The sequence below is a fragment of the Gordionus sp. m RMFG-2023 genome, chromosome 4 (assembly GCF_954871325.1).
Source record: "Gordionus sp. m RMFG-2023 chromosome 4, tfGorSpeb1-WG-v2, whole genome shotgun sequence".
NCBI classification, from domain to species: domain Eukaryota; kingdom Metazoa; phylum Nematomorpha; class Gordioida; order Chordodea; family Parachordodidae; genus Gordionus; species Gordionus sp. m RMFG-2023.
In genome coordinates this window covers 30279345-30295933 of record NC_088778.1, presented here as the reverse complement: position 1 = coordinate 30295933, position 16589 = coordinate 30279345, and the positions used below count along the sequence as shown (strand labels likewise).

Sequence of the window (16589 nt, the reverse complement as noted above, 5' to 3'; positions counted from 1 at the left end):
TTGAAATTTATATTTTCGAAATTTGTATTATAAATCTAAATTAACAAGTGTAAAATATTTAATTATACGCAAATGAATATAGGATGCAAGTGAGAAATTAACATTGGAATAAGTTGATAGAAAAAAAGGTTGTCTAAAAATTTAGGGTTTTAAATGCAAGAAAATTATATCCACTAAATAAATCTAGCAGTTTAACCTTAAGAGAAAAAAAACACCTTAAAAGTATTATAACATTTTTTAATATCTAATAGTATTTTTATTTTTTCCATGATGTTCATGACAACAATTTCATGTAGATAGAAAAATATCTTGAATAATAATTTTGGTATAGAGATAACGTTACCCCAAAATAGCTTTTAATTTAAACCACATTAATTTATCCTTGTGCGCATTCAGATGTTTGTCAAAAACTGCGCTGATAAGGTCGTTGTCGATTTTATAACTGATACAGTTCAGCCAATGTCCTTGGTTTATAATCCATCAGTTATTATTATGTTACATTTTTTTTTATAGGCAGATATTAATGACAAATAATTATTTTTACTACATTAATTTTAATCATTTTTTTTAATAGTATATTGAAATATTTTTTTTAAAAAATAGTTATTAAATGTTGATTTTAAACAAAAAAAAATGAAACAAATTTATTTGTAAAATATTTTTTATCAAAGTAGCCTAAAAGTAAAAAAGCAACCAAGCTAATTTGTCTGTAGCTAAAGCGCGCTATTTTTTGATAAATAGTTAGCGGTAGTGCGTTACCATTTTTGGGAAATAGGATAGCAGTATCGCTATCCTATTAAAGGTAGGGCTTAGCAAAAACTGGTTGAGACTTGCGTAAAATATTAATTCTTGAGTAGACGAAAATCCTGATGTTTAAGATGGCGAACTCCAAGGTACTTGCAGGGTTTGAAGAAGATATTGAGTGGGCTTCCTATTTGTAGAGATGCACTGAAATTATTATATCGTTAAAACCAATAGCTAAAATAGCCATACTAACTATTTAAAATTTTATTAAATTAATCTTTTCTTTGATTCTTATTTAATAAATTCATTTTATTTAATTTCATTTTGTTATTTTTATTAATTCTTTTTGTTATTTTAATAATTCATTTTATTTATTCTATATAAATTCTATTCCCATTTGACGAACTAAATCATCAAATAACAATTTTTGGGTTCATTTTTAATAAACTGCATTGGTAAGAGTAAATTAATTTATCGCTGCCATTTATTAGATTAAAAGATAGGTAAATAAATTTCATGTGATTATCAGTTTTGGTTAATTAGATACAAATCATAATTTCAGTGAAGCACTAGTTACCTAATCGTTGGTGTGAGATCAGTCGCAATTCTAGTATTCGTGAATTCAGGTGAAAAAAAGTTTGAGGGTTGTTTGATTATTATTTTTATATAAATATATTTTTACAAAATTTTATATTGTTAGTAAAAGTATAAATCAGGTTTTTATTTGTTTAAAAAAGAATGTTGTTTTAAAAGTTTTTATATAAGCAATACATTTATTTCTGTTTAAACCCAAACTGCAATGAACACGTACTATGACTTGCAGTTTATTTCTCAAGAGATCTTTCATTTGTTCGTAGTATTTAGAAATTCTTTTACTAATTATTTGCTTACTTATAACTTTAATATCTATTAGTTCGTTTAAATCTTTATTATCTACAGTTGGGTGAATTGTAATTTATTATAAAATTTAATCATTAAATATTCAAATCGTTTTTCAAATGATTTAAATCTTTTTTTAAAAAAATTTTCTATAGATTTATTATTTATTTCTAGTGCTTAAAAAATAATGGATCTCTAAATAAAATAAGTTATACAATAAATTATTAACTTTTCATAAAGTTACATTAATATATTTGATGTTGAAGATTTAGCAACGAAACTATTGAATTAAATGTTTGCAAGAAGTCAATTTCTATAAGTTGTATATTTTTCAAAACCATTCCAAAAATTTATAATTTAGATTGTCTTAAACTTATAAATAATTTGATTCAGCAATCTCTAATCTAGTAAGTTGAACTGAAGATTATACATAAAATAAAATTAAATCATAGACATTAAATTATTAATAGGTTAATTTTTTTTGTATTAAATTTTTATTATTCGTTTTAAATCTAATAAGTTGAAACAAAACATATATATATAATTAAACCAAATAATAAATTTCATAGGCAGTTAATAAATACTTAAATATAAAATATATAGAAACATATATATTCGTCATATTAAGTTTAAAATTGATTCTTATATTATGTTTATGGGATATTAATGAACAATACAAGACGGATAAATTCAAATGTAAAACTGAACTAGAGTTTTAAATATTAACTAAATTAAATTGCAAAGATATTTAATGTTTACAAAACTAATGTTTATAAAACTAGTTTTCAATCAATTATTGAAATAATCGTATCTTTAAATTATATAATATACGTTAAAAAAAATTTATACAAAATAATTTTAAATCTATTTTAAAATTCAAAATGTCATTATTACCTTTTAAAAAAATTTCATTATACCTTCATGTTACTATTAACGAGTATGTAATCATAAACAAGATTATTTTTTAAAAACTTATTTAATCAACATATTGTTAAACTATTGAATTTTATTCTATACATAAAAATGATAATTTAAATATAAAAATATAATTAATATTAGGCAAAAGTTATCTTTTTAAAAATATAACTAGTTTAAAGTTCCTCAGAGAAGGGGAAACAGTTTACTATTGCATTCATAACTTGAATAAAGCAAGACAAAGAGTGTCAATGGATTTCCTATGAGAGGGGGTTCGCACAAAGATCATAAGGTTTTACAGAAGAGATACGACTGTTTTGTTCTTAGAACTCTTCTAATATTTGGGCTCGATGTTGTTGCTTTCCCTTGATTTAGATCCCAAAAGTGATTTATCTAAATTCCTATTGATCTATCTATATAACCTGCCAGAATTCGTTTTTTTTATATTACCCTTTCAAATTGGACATACTTTTTTTTTTAAAAAAAAAAAATTCAAATAACCTATAAATAATTTATAAAAACTTAATTTTATATTTTATCGATTTTCGATGAATTTATAAAAGATATTAAATAAAAATATTCCTAATTTGACCAAACACTATTTTATTCACATTAACTGATCTTTTCTTTATCTCATAACATAATATATATTCTTACTTTTTTATTTATACAACAATGAGAACATTAATTATTTTGTAATTTAATGTGTATATATTATATATTCCTAATTCTGAAGTAAAAGTAATAGTAATATAGTAAATAATTTATTATATATGATATATCGATTCGAATATTAAAGTAAAATAATTATTGAAATAAAAAGTAGTTGAGCTGTCAGATATATCATCTGATCGGCTCTGAATTTTTTTTTTCCCCAAAATAAATGTTTGTTTTTTTTTGAAGAAGAAAGAAAGATTTTTGACCAAAAATATAATCAGTTTTAAATAAATCTTTTCTACTTTTCATGAATTAAAAATTAAAAAAATTATCTTTATATTTAAAATCTTTTTTTTTAAAGATTTTTATGCATTTTTTTTGTTATTTAAAAAAATAATAAACAATTTTTTTTGTTGATTTTTATTTCATATTTATTTATTTGTGTTAGCGCCAATGTATTATTTTTTCAACTTTAAATCGTTTTTTTGAGCGCGTTTTTTTTTAAATTTAAAATTTTGATTTTACCGGAAATGTGTTCCAGCATGTTTAGAATGCCTATCTTATTTAATTGTTGATAATTTTACCGATATTTTTTGGGTCATTTATCATTTATAATGAAAAATTGATGGATAAAACTAATATAAATTATATTAACTCCAAAAGTTAATGAACAAAATTATCTGAAATTCATAGAGTGGGTATTCCAAACATGTTGGAAAACATTTCCGATAAAATCATATATTTCAATTAGTGATGTTAAACGGCTCGTTTTGAGCCGATTTTTAAAAACAGCTAATTCAATATTACATCCAGAAAAATATTACGCAAGCCTGAAAATTTTGTTCATAGAAGGAACAAAGGTCTAGACATATATTAACGAAATCTCGAGGCTTAGGCATAATTTTTCTGGCTAAAATATTGAGTTAGCCGTTTTGAAAAATCGGCTCAAAACGAGCCATTTAACAACACTAATTTCAAATCAAAAATACGTGTTAAAAAAAAAGATCTAAAGTTGAAAAAAAAATAACAAATTGCCGGAAAAAAAACACACATTGACGTTAACATTTATATAAAAATGTGATTCAAATTAAAAATATTTTGAATTTAATTTTATATCATCTATAAAAACATTAAATGAATCTTGATCATAAAATTCACGATTGTTTATATATTGAAACTAATATTATCTGATAAAAATATATTCAAAAATAAATTTTTACTTTCTTTCTTCCTTCCTTCCTTTCTTCCTTCCTTCCTACCTTCCTTCCTTCCTTCCTTCCTACCTTCCTTCCTTCCTTCCTTCCTTCCTTCCTTCCTTCCTTCCTTCCTTCCTTCCTTCCTTCCTTCCTTCCTTCCTTCCTTCCTTCCTTCCTTCCTTCCTTCCTTCCTTCCTTCCTTCCTTCCTTCCTTCCTTCCTTCCTTCCTTCCTTCCTTCCTTCCTTCCTTCCTTCCTTCCTTCCTTCCTTCAATTTTCAGAATTAAAATAAGAAAAAAAATGCTTTGAAATACTTATTCTTTAAAAAAAAAGAAGAAGAATGAAGATAGTAAAGAAATATTTCGATCGCATTTTTTAAAATGAAATCCAAGAGCTTAAAAAAATTCGAAATAAATAGCATTTTAAAAAAGCAAATATTTTTTTAATTAAAAAAATTATATCGGATCCAATGACATAAAATAATAACTAGACTGACGTTGCATTCATAATAATGCATTTGAAAGCGTCATTGAATGCAAATCAGCTGGATCCGCCATGTTGATAACCCGTGTACTGGACCCGCCATGTTGGTAACACGTGTAAAAATTATTAACATGTTAATAACTACTCTAGAATTGGAGTGCTCCACTCGACATTTTCAAAATTTTTGAGTTAGAAGTGGATAATAACTTATTTATTCCCAAATAATATAAAAATAAAAACTATATTAAAAAAATATTAATTTGCCAAAGTTATAAGCTTCTGTCAAAATTGATCAATAAGCTTTTCCTAGATTTGATTTTAAACTTCAATGTTGATTTTCTCATTTTAAACATTTGCGTAAGTGGAGCATTCCAATTCTATGCCGACGATATATTATCCTCAGTTTTACGATCCAGATTGATGTTACTTGAAAATATGCTATTTCGAAAAAAGGAATGGGTAACCAAAATGGCGTCTCCTGCTGTTTTGATGTATACACTTTTAATGAATGCATCGTCAGTCTAGGTATTATTATGTGTCATTGATCGATCAGATTTTGGAAAATATTTTGAATATTTAATCGAGCTATAAAAAAACATAAATAACCGTTAATTTGCAAATTTCACTGAATCCTAGGAGAAAAAAAAGAGTTTTGATTTCTAAATGGTCCTCACCCATCCTTTTAATGATCAGTTAAATTTATCTATTTAAGCATTGCCTCGGGGATTAACATGTAACAATTGACTAAACGCTTAATATCTTTAATTTAAATCTAATCTATTTCCTTTTCCTCGGTTCCCTTTCTCGAAGAGGTTAATTCCGGATCCTCCAGCTCCTCGGTTAAAATTATCTCAATCTTTTCTGCCATTCAAAAAATAAATGATGATTTTATTTTTTATGCATTAAAGGATAAATCTAACTATTTTATGCGGATATTTTATGAAAAACCACAATAACATCCGATTTCTATTACACCATTTTTTCATTTATTTTTTTGGCCTTTTTATAGTCACATGACTTTTTTAAAAAAAACGTGGTTCTAAAAAAAGATGTCACGTGAATATTTGAATTAGGGCACAATTTACACTTACAAAGCGTATACATATGGCAGAGTTTAATCAACTTCATAAATTTAAAAAAAAAAATTATATCAATTAGTAATTACTAGAGCTAAAACAATAATGTATAAAATTTTTAAACGATTGAAAGAAACAAAAATCATTAATAATAAATCATTAGTGCTAATGTTGTTAAACGGCTCTTTTTGAGCCGATTTTTAAGCTAACTCAATATTTTAGCCAGAAAAAATATTGCCTAAGCCTCGAGATCTCGTTAATAGATGTCCAAACCCTTGTGTCATCTATGAGCAAAATCTTTAGGGCCCTGCACAATATTTTCTCCGAATAAAATATTGAGTTAGCCCTTTTTAAAAATCGGCTCAAATCGAACCGTTTAACAACACTGATTCTGAAATATATCTAGAATATGAAAGTAATGTCGTTATTAACGGTACTACTTCTTTTTTTTTTGAAGGAAAAGGAACGCCATTTGCTACTTGTTTCTGTAACTAGTAACACTCTAACGCTTAAAAAAAATAATGGAAAAATTTTATAATATAATTTATAGTATTTTTTGTTATTAATTATATAAATATTTTAAGCCTGAGTTTTATTCGGATAAATTATGACGTTCTTCATTTTTATTTTTTTATTAAATTACATTTTTTTTTGTTTGTTAAATTATAATTCCACAGTCAAGATTTGTTAATTCAATTAATATTGAATCAATCAATATTTTAATTTTATGTTCTCTAATATAATAAAATTATTTTATAAAGAATATAATTTGCCAATGGTACTTATTTAACGATTTTTTAATTTTTCTTGCAAGAATTTTATAATATATTTTATTTCAAAAAAGATATAATATTTAATAATTCAAAGTCCGAACCGGCAAAAAAAATATAAAGTTCAACAATGTCCAAACCGAAATTATTTTTAGAAAAAAAAATTTCTTTTTAAATCCCCTAATATTAATTGAGGCATCAAGCATTTTTTATTCTTCATTGGTTTATATGGAATTGTAATATGAAATATTAGAAAAAATTAAACATGAATTTCATTTGTGAATTTGAATTTTATTTATGCGAACGCTATGTGCAAACTTCCTAACTCCGCCATTACTGTTGGCACGAATTCGTGGCGAAGTATATAAAATAAATAAAAATATAATAATATTTTCATTCATTTTTATCCGAAAATTCGCTCTGTCCGTGAATGCAGGGTAATGCATTAAGATATAACTGTTTTAACTTGACTTAAATAACGTCTTTCAAAATTTTTTTTCTACCACTAAATATTTTTTTATGTAAAAATTGTTATATTTTAATTCTTATTTTTTTAAAAAAAAAAATCATAACATGCATTATTTATCGATAATTTAGTTAGGTAATTTATTAGTATAAATTTTGTATGTATAATCAACTTTCGACGCAACCACGAATAAATAAGGGTTTTATTGAAAATATCGTAAATAATATATAAATTAATAATTTATAATAAAAATTCTTGTTTAAATTTGAAAATTTCTATAGATTTTTAAATGAGATCCACTCGTGATCAAAATATATAAATTATTTTTTTTTTCTTGATTATTTGTTATTTTTTTTATCCAATTTTTATCTTTCAACGGCGTGTTTGTTATTTTATGTTTGATTTTTAAAATAATAAAATTATACAGAATTAATTTATTTCAAACAAATGTTTAAGGCGATGGTTATAAAAATAAATTTATAAAATCCAAACTATAATTATTTTTTTTTATTTTTTAAATAAAATGAATTCATAATTTTCAACAAAAAAAAAATACAAACCATTCATAAAAAGAAGTTTGTCCAACGCTATTGAACCCATCAAGGACCCTACAAAATTAGCCAACTTGTCATTGGTGCCATCTAATCAAGGTTAACATGTTATTTATCATTATAATATATATATATGTATATTCTGAAAATGTTTTAATTATAAAAAATCTGACATTAGAGAAGCTAACAAATATCTTTAAATAGGACTCATGCTCATTTAAAGTTTATATAATATAATATTTATATGGATATGGAATCAATAGGGTTATTCAGAATTTCTATCTCTTAAATCATTTACTACGGTTAACTTTTTAAATTTGATCAAAAATACATTTCACCAAATTTCAAACAATTTTTTTGCCACGAACTTAAGAGCTACTTTTTAAATTGAATCTTTTAATATCGATTTTTCATATAAAATACAAAATATACAAAGATTTATGGGTAAAAATTGTACGAAGTTTATAGGATATTTTAGTGATTCAAAATCGCTCCATTTGAGCCGATTTTTAAAAACGGCTAATTCAATATTTTAAGACAGAAAAAAAATATTGCCTGAATAAGCCTCGAGATTTCTTTAACAGATGTCCAAATCTTTGATGGGATGGCATCTATGAGTATAATCTTCAGGCCTGCGTAATATTTTTTCTAATGAGTTACCCCTTTTTTAAAAATCGACTCAAGTGGAAGTGATTTTGCGTCACCAAGGTAAGTGGGCTACATATGCTGGAATTAGTTCCCGTTTAAATTGAATTTTAAATTATTTAAAAATTGTCGCAATAACCCAATGCGACATAGATATCAGAGACCTGCAGAGGTACCATTAATATGGCCCGGCCCGGCCCGGATTTTTTTCTAAAAATTTTTTCGGTTTCGGCCCGGATTTTTTTAAAATATATTTTATTTATTTTTGAATTTTATGGCTAATAATGGCGATTTCAAATATTTTTAAAAAAATTCCGTTTATCCGGGCCGGGCTTAGGGCCTGGCCTGCAGGTCTCTGTATTATATATACAACATATTTATAATTTTATATTATAACAGATCGAATAATTATGGTTAAAGACATAACAAGTGGCGATGTTCTTACTGAAGCGAATAAAACTCAATCCACAATCTCATTAACCATTCCATCTTGCCACAGTGATACTGCTACTACCATTAATTCGTCGTCTTCCAAAACCTATTTCACGCATTCGAATAATGAAAGGTTTATAATTTTATCAATAAGTGATATGGACCCACTCATATTGCTTCTTTTTTTTTAAATTAAAAATTGTGTATTGAAAAAATAATGGTAAGAAGGAGAAATATATGTTTTTTTTCCCCAGATATGTAATCTCGGGTAATTACATTTTTTAGGGAATTTTACAGCCCGTTTGATTTAACTTTTCATTTTAACGGGATTATTCATAAGTTAATGATCAGATTTAATCGCTAAAACGAGTTTATTCTAGGGAAGTCTAATTGGAATGCTTAATTGTCTAATTTAGTTTTTTTTTAAATTCATTTTTTGAAGGCTATCTCATTTTGATATCATGACGAACTAAATAACCAAAGTTTTTATCTTAGATAACCCATTTTTTTCCTATTCCTTCCATCATAAGTTAATTTTGAATCAAACTTCCTAAAAGTTAAATTACATTTCTTCCGGTATATCTCAAAGTTTCCTAAGCCTTTCTTTTATAATTACTATTATTTTAATTTACAGCTAAAACCATAGTTTAGCTCGTTCGTGGCAAAATATACAAATATACAAAATATATTTTTTTTTGTATTCTTACCCTGCGAATTCGCACTAACTGTGAATTCCGGTTTATAGCTGAGAATTCGGGGTAAAAGTGGATATATCTTTTAAGCGATTTTCTTGATTTTTTTCATAATTCTTCGCAACAACGTGTAACTGTGCTAATTTACTTAGAATAATATCTTGAACTCGATATCCTTAGATCGTCATTTTTATTTACGATTTACATCCATAGCAAATTAATGAGTGTTCACTTTTCAACTCCTTCCACGAGAATGAAGAAATTATGAAATATTGATGTTTTATTATTTAAATAATAACAATTATTACAGAGTGTTTTATAAAAAAAAACGATTAAACTAAAGATACACATCTATTAGAAATACCATTATTATGAATCATGCCCAAATTATTAATCTTGCCCAGAGGAAAATAAATGTTTCGTTTCCCTTTAAAGGGTAGTGTTGTTAAATGGCTCGTTTTGAGTCGATTTTTTTAAAAATGATTAACTCAATATTTTATTCATAAAAAAAAATTATGCAAACCTGAAGATTTTGTTCATAGAAGGGAACAAAGGTCTAGACATATGTTATCGAAATCTCGAGGCTTATGCAATATTTCTGGCTAAAATATTGAGTTAGCCGTTTTTAAAAAATCGGCTCAAAACGAGCCGTTTAACAACACTACTTAAAAGTTTATGTAAAAGAATTAATGTCCTTTATTCAATGTTGCACAAAAAAAATACAAAAAAAATACCACGTTTTTTTATATTAAGGCAGAGTTTTTTTTAAAAAAAGGATACTTATTATATATGTACTAACTGATAGCCCGTCAAGAATGACGGGGCTGACGGATAATTAGATAGTTTGTATATACGTATTTTTATAAAAATAATTAAATATTCCCGAAAAAAAGAGGTAAATTTTGTGGATCACACCTCATAAGATAGGCATGATTTCTGATTTCATATATCATCGAATAAGGGAGAAAAGTATGATGTCCCGTCTTTACAATATATTTTTTGAGTTAAATCTCCCAGCATTAAGAAGAAGGTTAAAAAATTTTTTGTCTAATCCTGTCGGTCTAGAATTGGAGTGCTCCACTCGACATTTTCAAAATTTTTGAGTTAGAAGTGGATAATAACTTATTTGTTCCCAATAAATATAAAAATAAAAACTAGATTAAAAAATATTAATTTTTGTCAAAGTTATAAGCTCTGTCAAAATTGATCAATAAGCTTTTCCTAGATTCGATTTTAAACTTTAATTTTGATTTTCTCATTTTGAACATTTGCGCAAGTGGAGCATCAATTCTAGGCCGACGATCAGCTAATCGGGCAATTTTAAATTGTAGCATATAGATATGTTTAGATTTAAATTATAATATCGTTATAAAAAAATCAAAGGTCCAAATCTTTCTGCCCCCTCTATGATCAAAATTTCCAGGCTTACTCAATATTAAATTTGGCTAAAATTTTAATCAGGCCGTTTTTTAAAAATCGACCCAAACTCTTGCCGTTTAAAATAACACTAACTTCTAGGAATATTTGGACACTTAAAATCCTTTTTTTTTGACATTTTTTTACTTTTTTATGAACGCCTATATTTTAAGCCCCTGGATAGAGGTGAGAACCTATAATTTAATTCTTATGTATATACTATTAATACGCTAAACAAAATATTTTTAAAAATATGGAAGGAGTAGGGAAGGGGGAACTAATGCCGAATATTTGGTGATCATCCCGAAAATTATTTATTGTGCGAAAAATTGTTTTTAGCGAATTCGAGATTTAACTCTCCCAAGATTTTTAATTTTTTTTAAGTTATGCCATTTTTATTAAAGCTGTACATCTAATCAATTTATATATATATAATTTTAGGTTAATAACACCGGATATCACTGCCGTTATATAAATTTTTTAGCCCGAGAGTTCCGTTACTATTATTATCACAAATACCAAAGGACGCTATCTATTTATCAACCTTTTTTTTGTACAAATCGTTTATCTCCGCAAATTGTTCTATACATGTACACAATTTTATGAGTGTCGTCGTATCGCGATTTGATTTTATATTTTAAAAAAAACCATACCTCCCTTCCCCTTTTTGATCCATCGCGCTAAATACAAACCCGATCCATTTAACCCTAGTAAGCGGGGGTCGAATACAAACGTGATTTATTATAATAAATGCATTTTAATTCCAACCATATAAACGATACAACCACAAATTATCCCGGAAACGATACCCATAACCTTGACTACGAATCTTTGGAGAGCCAATGCAAAAATATTTGGATTCTGAGATCTCACATCGAGAGGGAATCCGTTACAGCCAGATTAAATCTTTCGTTCTTATCATCGAATAGAAATGAGAGAGATGCTTCCCACGATTCTTCTTCCGCAAATGACCTTACTGACGATGGATTTTCTCAAGAAATTGCACCGCGCATTTCTAACATAATCCACCCCTTTCGCGATCACGAAAATACAATAAATAATCAAGAAAACAGTCACGATAGCGATTATATGAATCACGATAAAAATGTTAATATTACCGATCTTCAAATAAAGTCTAGTAAAGTTAATAATCTTGGTGATTGCCATGAAACTGTAGGCAATAAAATATCCATTCCTGATGTCGTTACATTTGAGAATGGTTCAGCCAATGGAATAGAGTCGATCTTGAATGGCAATACATCTACGAATGACTATAATCAACCAATGAGACATTCTAAAGGAACATGCCTCGACAACTCAAATATAATTCGTTCTCCTTGTAACTCGTCAAATTCGGGGAACTTACCCCAAGTTGATATATTTAATATTCAAATCGATCGAAATATAATTAACGTAAATACCAACCAAGAAACAGATGTCACAAATCCATCATCAACCATTAAATTAACCAATGCCGGGAAATTAAGCGGAGATCATATCGACGCGCAAAGCAACGCGAGTTCAAACGAGGAAGTCAGAGTATATATTAAAAAATATATTCTTAATATATTATATATTTTTTTTCTTATAACTTTTATAGGTTCTTATCTTTTAACTTTAACATTAGGGCCAATGGGAATTATATTTCAGGAGTCCTCCAGTGATTGAAATTTTAAGCTCTGTTTCGAATTTGGAAAAAAAAATGCTATTTTCATGACTTCCTAGCCCGGATCTATTATTTTTTTTCTTCGGTCCGAGCCCGTATTTTTTTTAAAAATTTAGTTCTTTCTTTTCTTTCTTTCTTTCTTTCTCTATTTATTTATTAATTTAGAAATAAATAGTTATTATCAAAAATATGAGCAGTTAATGTTTTATGGGTCAGCGACGTAAGCTTTTTTTTTAGTTTTCAGAGTTGTATATAGTATTGTAAAAGGCTCGTTTTGAGCCGATTTTTAAAAAATGGTTAACTCAAATATTTTATCCAGAAAAATATTACGCAAGCCTGAAGATTTTGTTCATAGAAGGAACAAAGGTCTAGACATATATCCTCGAAAACTCGAGGCTTAGGCAACATTTTTTTCTGGCTAAAATATCGAGTTAGCCGTTTTTAAAAATCGGCTCAAAACGAGCCGTTTAACAACACTAGTTGTATACCAAGGGATTTAGTCCGGGCTGAAGGTAGGTCTCTCATTGTGATTACTATCATAAAACTAATTATATATTTAATCGGGGGAAAAAAAACAATTATAGAGTTTAACCGTATCTTTTGAAATGGAAAGTTCATTTGAAGAAAATGGTCATGTTACTAATAATCGGTCACTACTGAAATGGGATTCCGGATATAACTCCTATCCTAAGGACTTGTATCTGCCCCAAAGTTCAATTTCAGAAACTTCGAACGATGACAACAACGAAATAGTTATGACTAAAGGCAACTGTATTGTACCAAAGGAGCAATATATCGCAAAACCATCTGATCCACTAAGATTTAACGGTACTGCAGAATTATCAAACGGTCATTATGATCTAAATAGTGAATTGAGTGATCTAACACATGTAGGAGATCTTGAAAATACAATAATGATTAATAGACCAGAGTTCGGCATTGAAGCTGAAGGTTTTTTTTTAAAAATAATTTAAAAATTGTTAACTATTTAAGCGATCCAGAGGTAAGCATTCGTAGCGACACTTTGAAAGTAGTTTACCTTATCATCATGAATTAAAATACTATAGATAAACTCATCACTTGTCACTCCTGATTTTTTAATATATCACAAGTGTTTTATAATTTAGTTTTGTAAAATAAAGCATATATAGAGAAAATTTCTAAAAAAAATCCCCCAGAAAATAAATTAATAAATATTTATATTTTAAATTGCATATTTTTCTTACTGTTTCATAAAATCCTTCCCAAATTTAAAAAAATATATGTTTACATTTTTTATATATCACTCTTTTTCTATTTATTTTTTTTAGTAAGAGATTTTGCCATCGATCATAAAACCAATCAAATTTTCAATGAATTTGTCAAAATCGATCCGAATTTTAAAGGTAAACATGTCACGAAAACCCATTCCTCTAAAAAATCATCCTTTAATAAAAATGCTAAAAAGTTGCATGAGGCTCCTAACAGTTTTCAGGGTAAAAAGTCTAAACAATATTTATCCGTGCCTACAAAAATGCTCACACGCTTCATTGATGATGACAAATCGATTCCGACAGCGACCAATTGTATAGATCAGGATTCCACTTCTAGTCTCATCTATAAGGCTGTAACTTATCCCCAAAACCCTTTATTTGTTCAATCTTGTAGTAATGATGAAAATAATTTAAATTCTAAGTCCTGTAATATCCGAGATGACGAGGATAGTCGCAAGGAGGAGACCGATAATTTAAAACTGCCTTCTGCCGATCAAATTACACAGTTTCACAACGATCTCAAATGCGTCAAAAGGTGCAAAAAATTGGGCTTGACCACGAGCAAAGACACCGCATTGGATAATGCTAAATTACTTTTGAGCTATTTTAAACTCAAATGGGAAAAGAGTAGCCGGGAAAGCATCGAAGAAGAAACTGAGGAAGATTTGGAGAAAAATGGTTGACAATTCCCTCATAAAAAAAACCCCCCATCTTTGAATATTATATCTAATTATCGTAAATTAACTTTTGTGGATTATTTTTAATAAGAAGAGCTATGTTTCATAATTACTATGTTCTAGTATAACTAGTGTTGTTAAAACGGCCCGTTTTTAAGCCGATTTTTAAATACGGCCAACTCAATATTTTATCCGGAAAAATATTGCCTAAATCTCGAGATTTCGCTAATAGCTTGTTCCTCCTACAAACAAAATCTTCAGGCTTGCGTAATATTATTCTGGACGAAATATTGAGTTAACCGTTTTAAAAATCGGCTCAAAACGAGCCGGTTAACAACACTGAGTATAATGTGATTTTTTCGCGCGCACCTTTGCGATTTATTCTGATATCCCAAGATTATTAAGTTATTGAGACATCCATAAATTCATTCAATAAAACAAAAATATGCATTTGTTATTTTTTTACTATTGATTTTTTTTATTGGACCTTAAAATTTTGATCATCAAACATCAAATTTTCTGGTTTAAAATTGAATTAATTTGAAGGCTCGTAACATTTTTTTTGTAATATCATTTTTATCATTAGATTCAAAAACAACGAATATTTTAAAATTAAAACCTAGAAAACGGCTAACTCAATATTTTATCTAGAAAAATATTATACAAGTTTAAAAGATTTTTCTCATAGATACATAGGATTGAACATCTATTAGCAAAATATCTACGCTTAGGCAATATTTTCCTGGCTATAATGTTGAGTTAGCCGTTTTTAAAAATCTCAAATTGAGCCTTTTATAGCAACACTATATCAAACCAATTGAACCTAATAATTGGGAAATCGATTGATACCATCTCCTCCAGTCATATCAAGGTGCATGGAAATTTTTAAATAAGATTAGATGAAGAAGAACATTGCATTGATGGTACCTTCATCTTATTAAATGTGTTTTAATCATCTTAATATATATCTAATTTTAATATTTTAATGATTTCAGAAAATATAACCTTTGTGGTGTAGTATATTAAAATGATTTAAAGATATATATAATTTTAATATCTTGTGGTGATTTCAGATGAAGTAGATTGCTCGCAATAATTAACAGAAATATGCTTTGTAATGATGGTTTACCCCTCAACAAAGTAGCAAAGTTTGATTTTATGAAAGTCTATTTTTGATTATAGATTAAAAAACCTCAGATTAAAGATGTATAAATTATCTTTTTATAGTTAGTCATTTATTGCGTCGATTTTATAAGTTATTATATAGATCTCAATAAAAGTTACAATAAAAAAATTTCGATATCACCAAAATGAACTAAATTCTAAAAAAACCAATACTAAATCACTTTTTGAAGAAACGTAAAAGATAAATTTCAATTTTTATTAATTTTTTTTTATAGCCGAGCCTTAACTTCAATAATCGTATAATATGCTATTTGCTTTATTGTTAGATCAAAATATTGGCTATTAAAAAAAGAAAAATTAATATCCATTTTTAGTTATTGTTTTAATTATATAAAGTAATATTTTTAAACTTAAAATAATGAAAATTTAAAATAAATATAATATATTTTTATCAAGCTTCTTCAATTTACTTTCAAATATATAATGGTTTAATAGCTGAAATGAGTATTTTTTTTATATTTTTTTAGCTCATTACACTATTTATTTAAAAATCAATTTTAAAATAATACATTGAACGTTAAAAGTAAAACATATATACGTAATTTAAAAATATATATTAAAAATATCATGTAAACTATTTTATAAATTAAAATCTATATAAAAATCTGTATAATAAAAAAAAAAAAATTAGTATAGTAAATTGTATGTTGGGTGGGAGGAGGTCAAGAAAGAGAGCCGTGGATGGCAATGCAGTTAGATCTGCATACATCAATAGATATGCGGTGTCTGAGATAGAAGCCTTCCTGTGGGTCACCAGTGATGGCGCGGATTTTTTTACCAAGGGATTTGAAGAAGGTTAGGGCATGATTGCCAAAAAAACCGGTTGTGTCGGATACGATTGGTATGTATACTCTCTTTAATATTTTCTTGTATTTCAATTCTACAAA

General features: G+C 26.9%; 2 protein-coding genes across 3 annotated transcripts in view; both read left to right on the top strand.

The window, feature by feature from the left end:
• LOC135927983 (uncharacterized) overlaps positions 1-11496 on the top strand; it is a 36023-nt gene extending 24527 nt beyond the window's left edge. The window contains exons 6-8 of the mRNA XM_065464281.1: positions 7759-7835; positions 8781-8946; positions 11363-11496. Of these exons, the coding sequence (XP_065320353.1) occupies positions 7759-7835; positions 8781-8946; positions 11363-11396 (277 nt within the window). The 3' untranslated portion in view covers positions 11397-11496. The remainder of the gene's footprint in view (positions 1-7758; positions 7836-8780; positions 8947-11362) is intronic.
• A 172-nt stretch (positions 11497-11668) lies between these two features.
• LOC135927981 (asparagine-rich protein-like) lies at positions 11669-14955 on the top strand. 2 transcript variants are annotated; one of them, XM_065464280.1, is made up of 3 exons: positions 11669-12460; positions 13172-13415; positions 13898-14955. In XM_065464280.1, the coding sequence occupies exons 1-3, from the start codon at positions 11672-11674 to the stop codon at positions 14521-14523; spliced, it is 1659 nt and encodes a 552-aa protein (XP_065320352.1). In that variant the 5' UTR covers positions 11669-11671; the 3' UTR covers positions 14524-14955. The 2 variants fall into 2 exon arrangements, with proteins under 2 accessions (XP_065320352.1, XP_065320351.1); XM_065464279.1 differs by having other exon boundaries at positions 13172-13538.
• The last annotated feature ends 1634 nt before the right edge of the window (positions 14956-16589 follow it).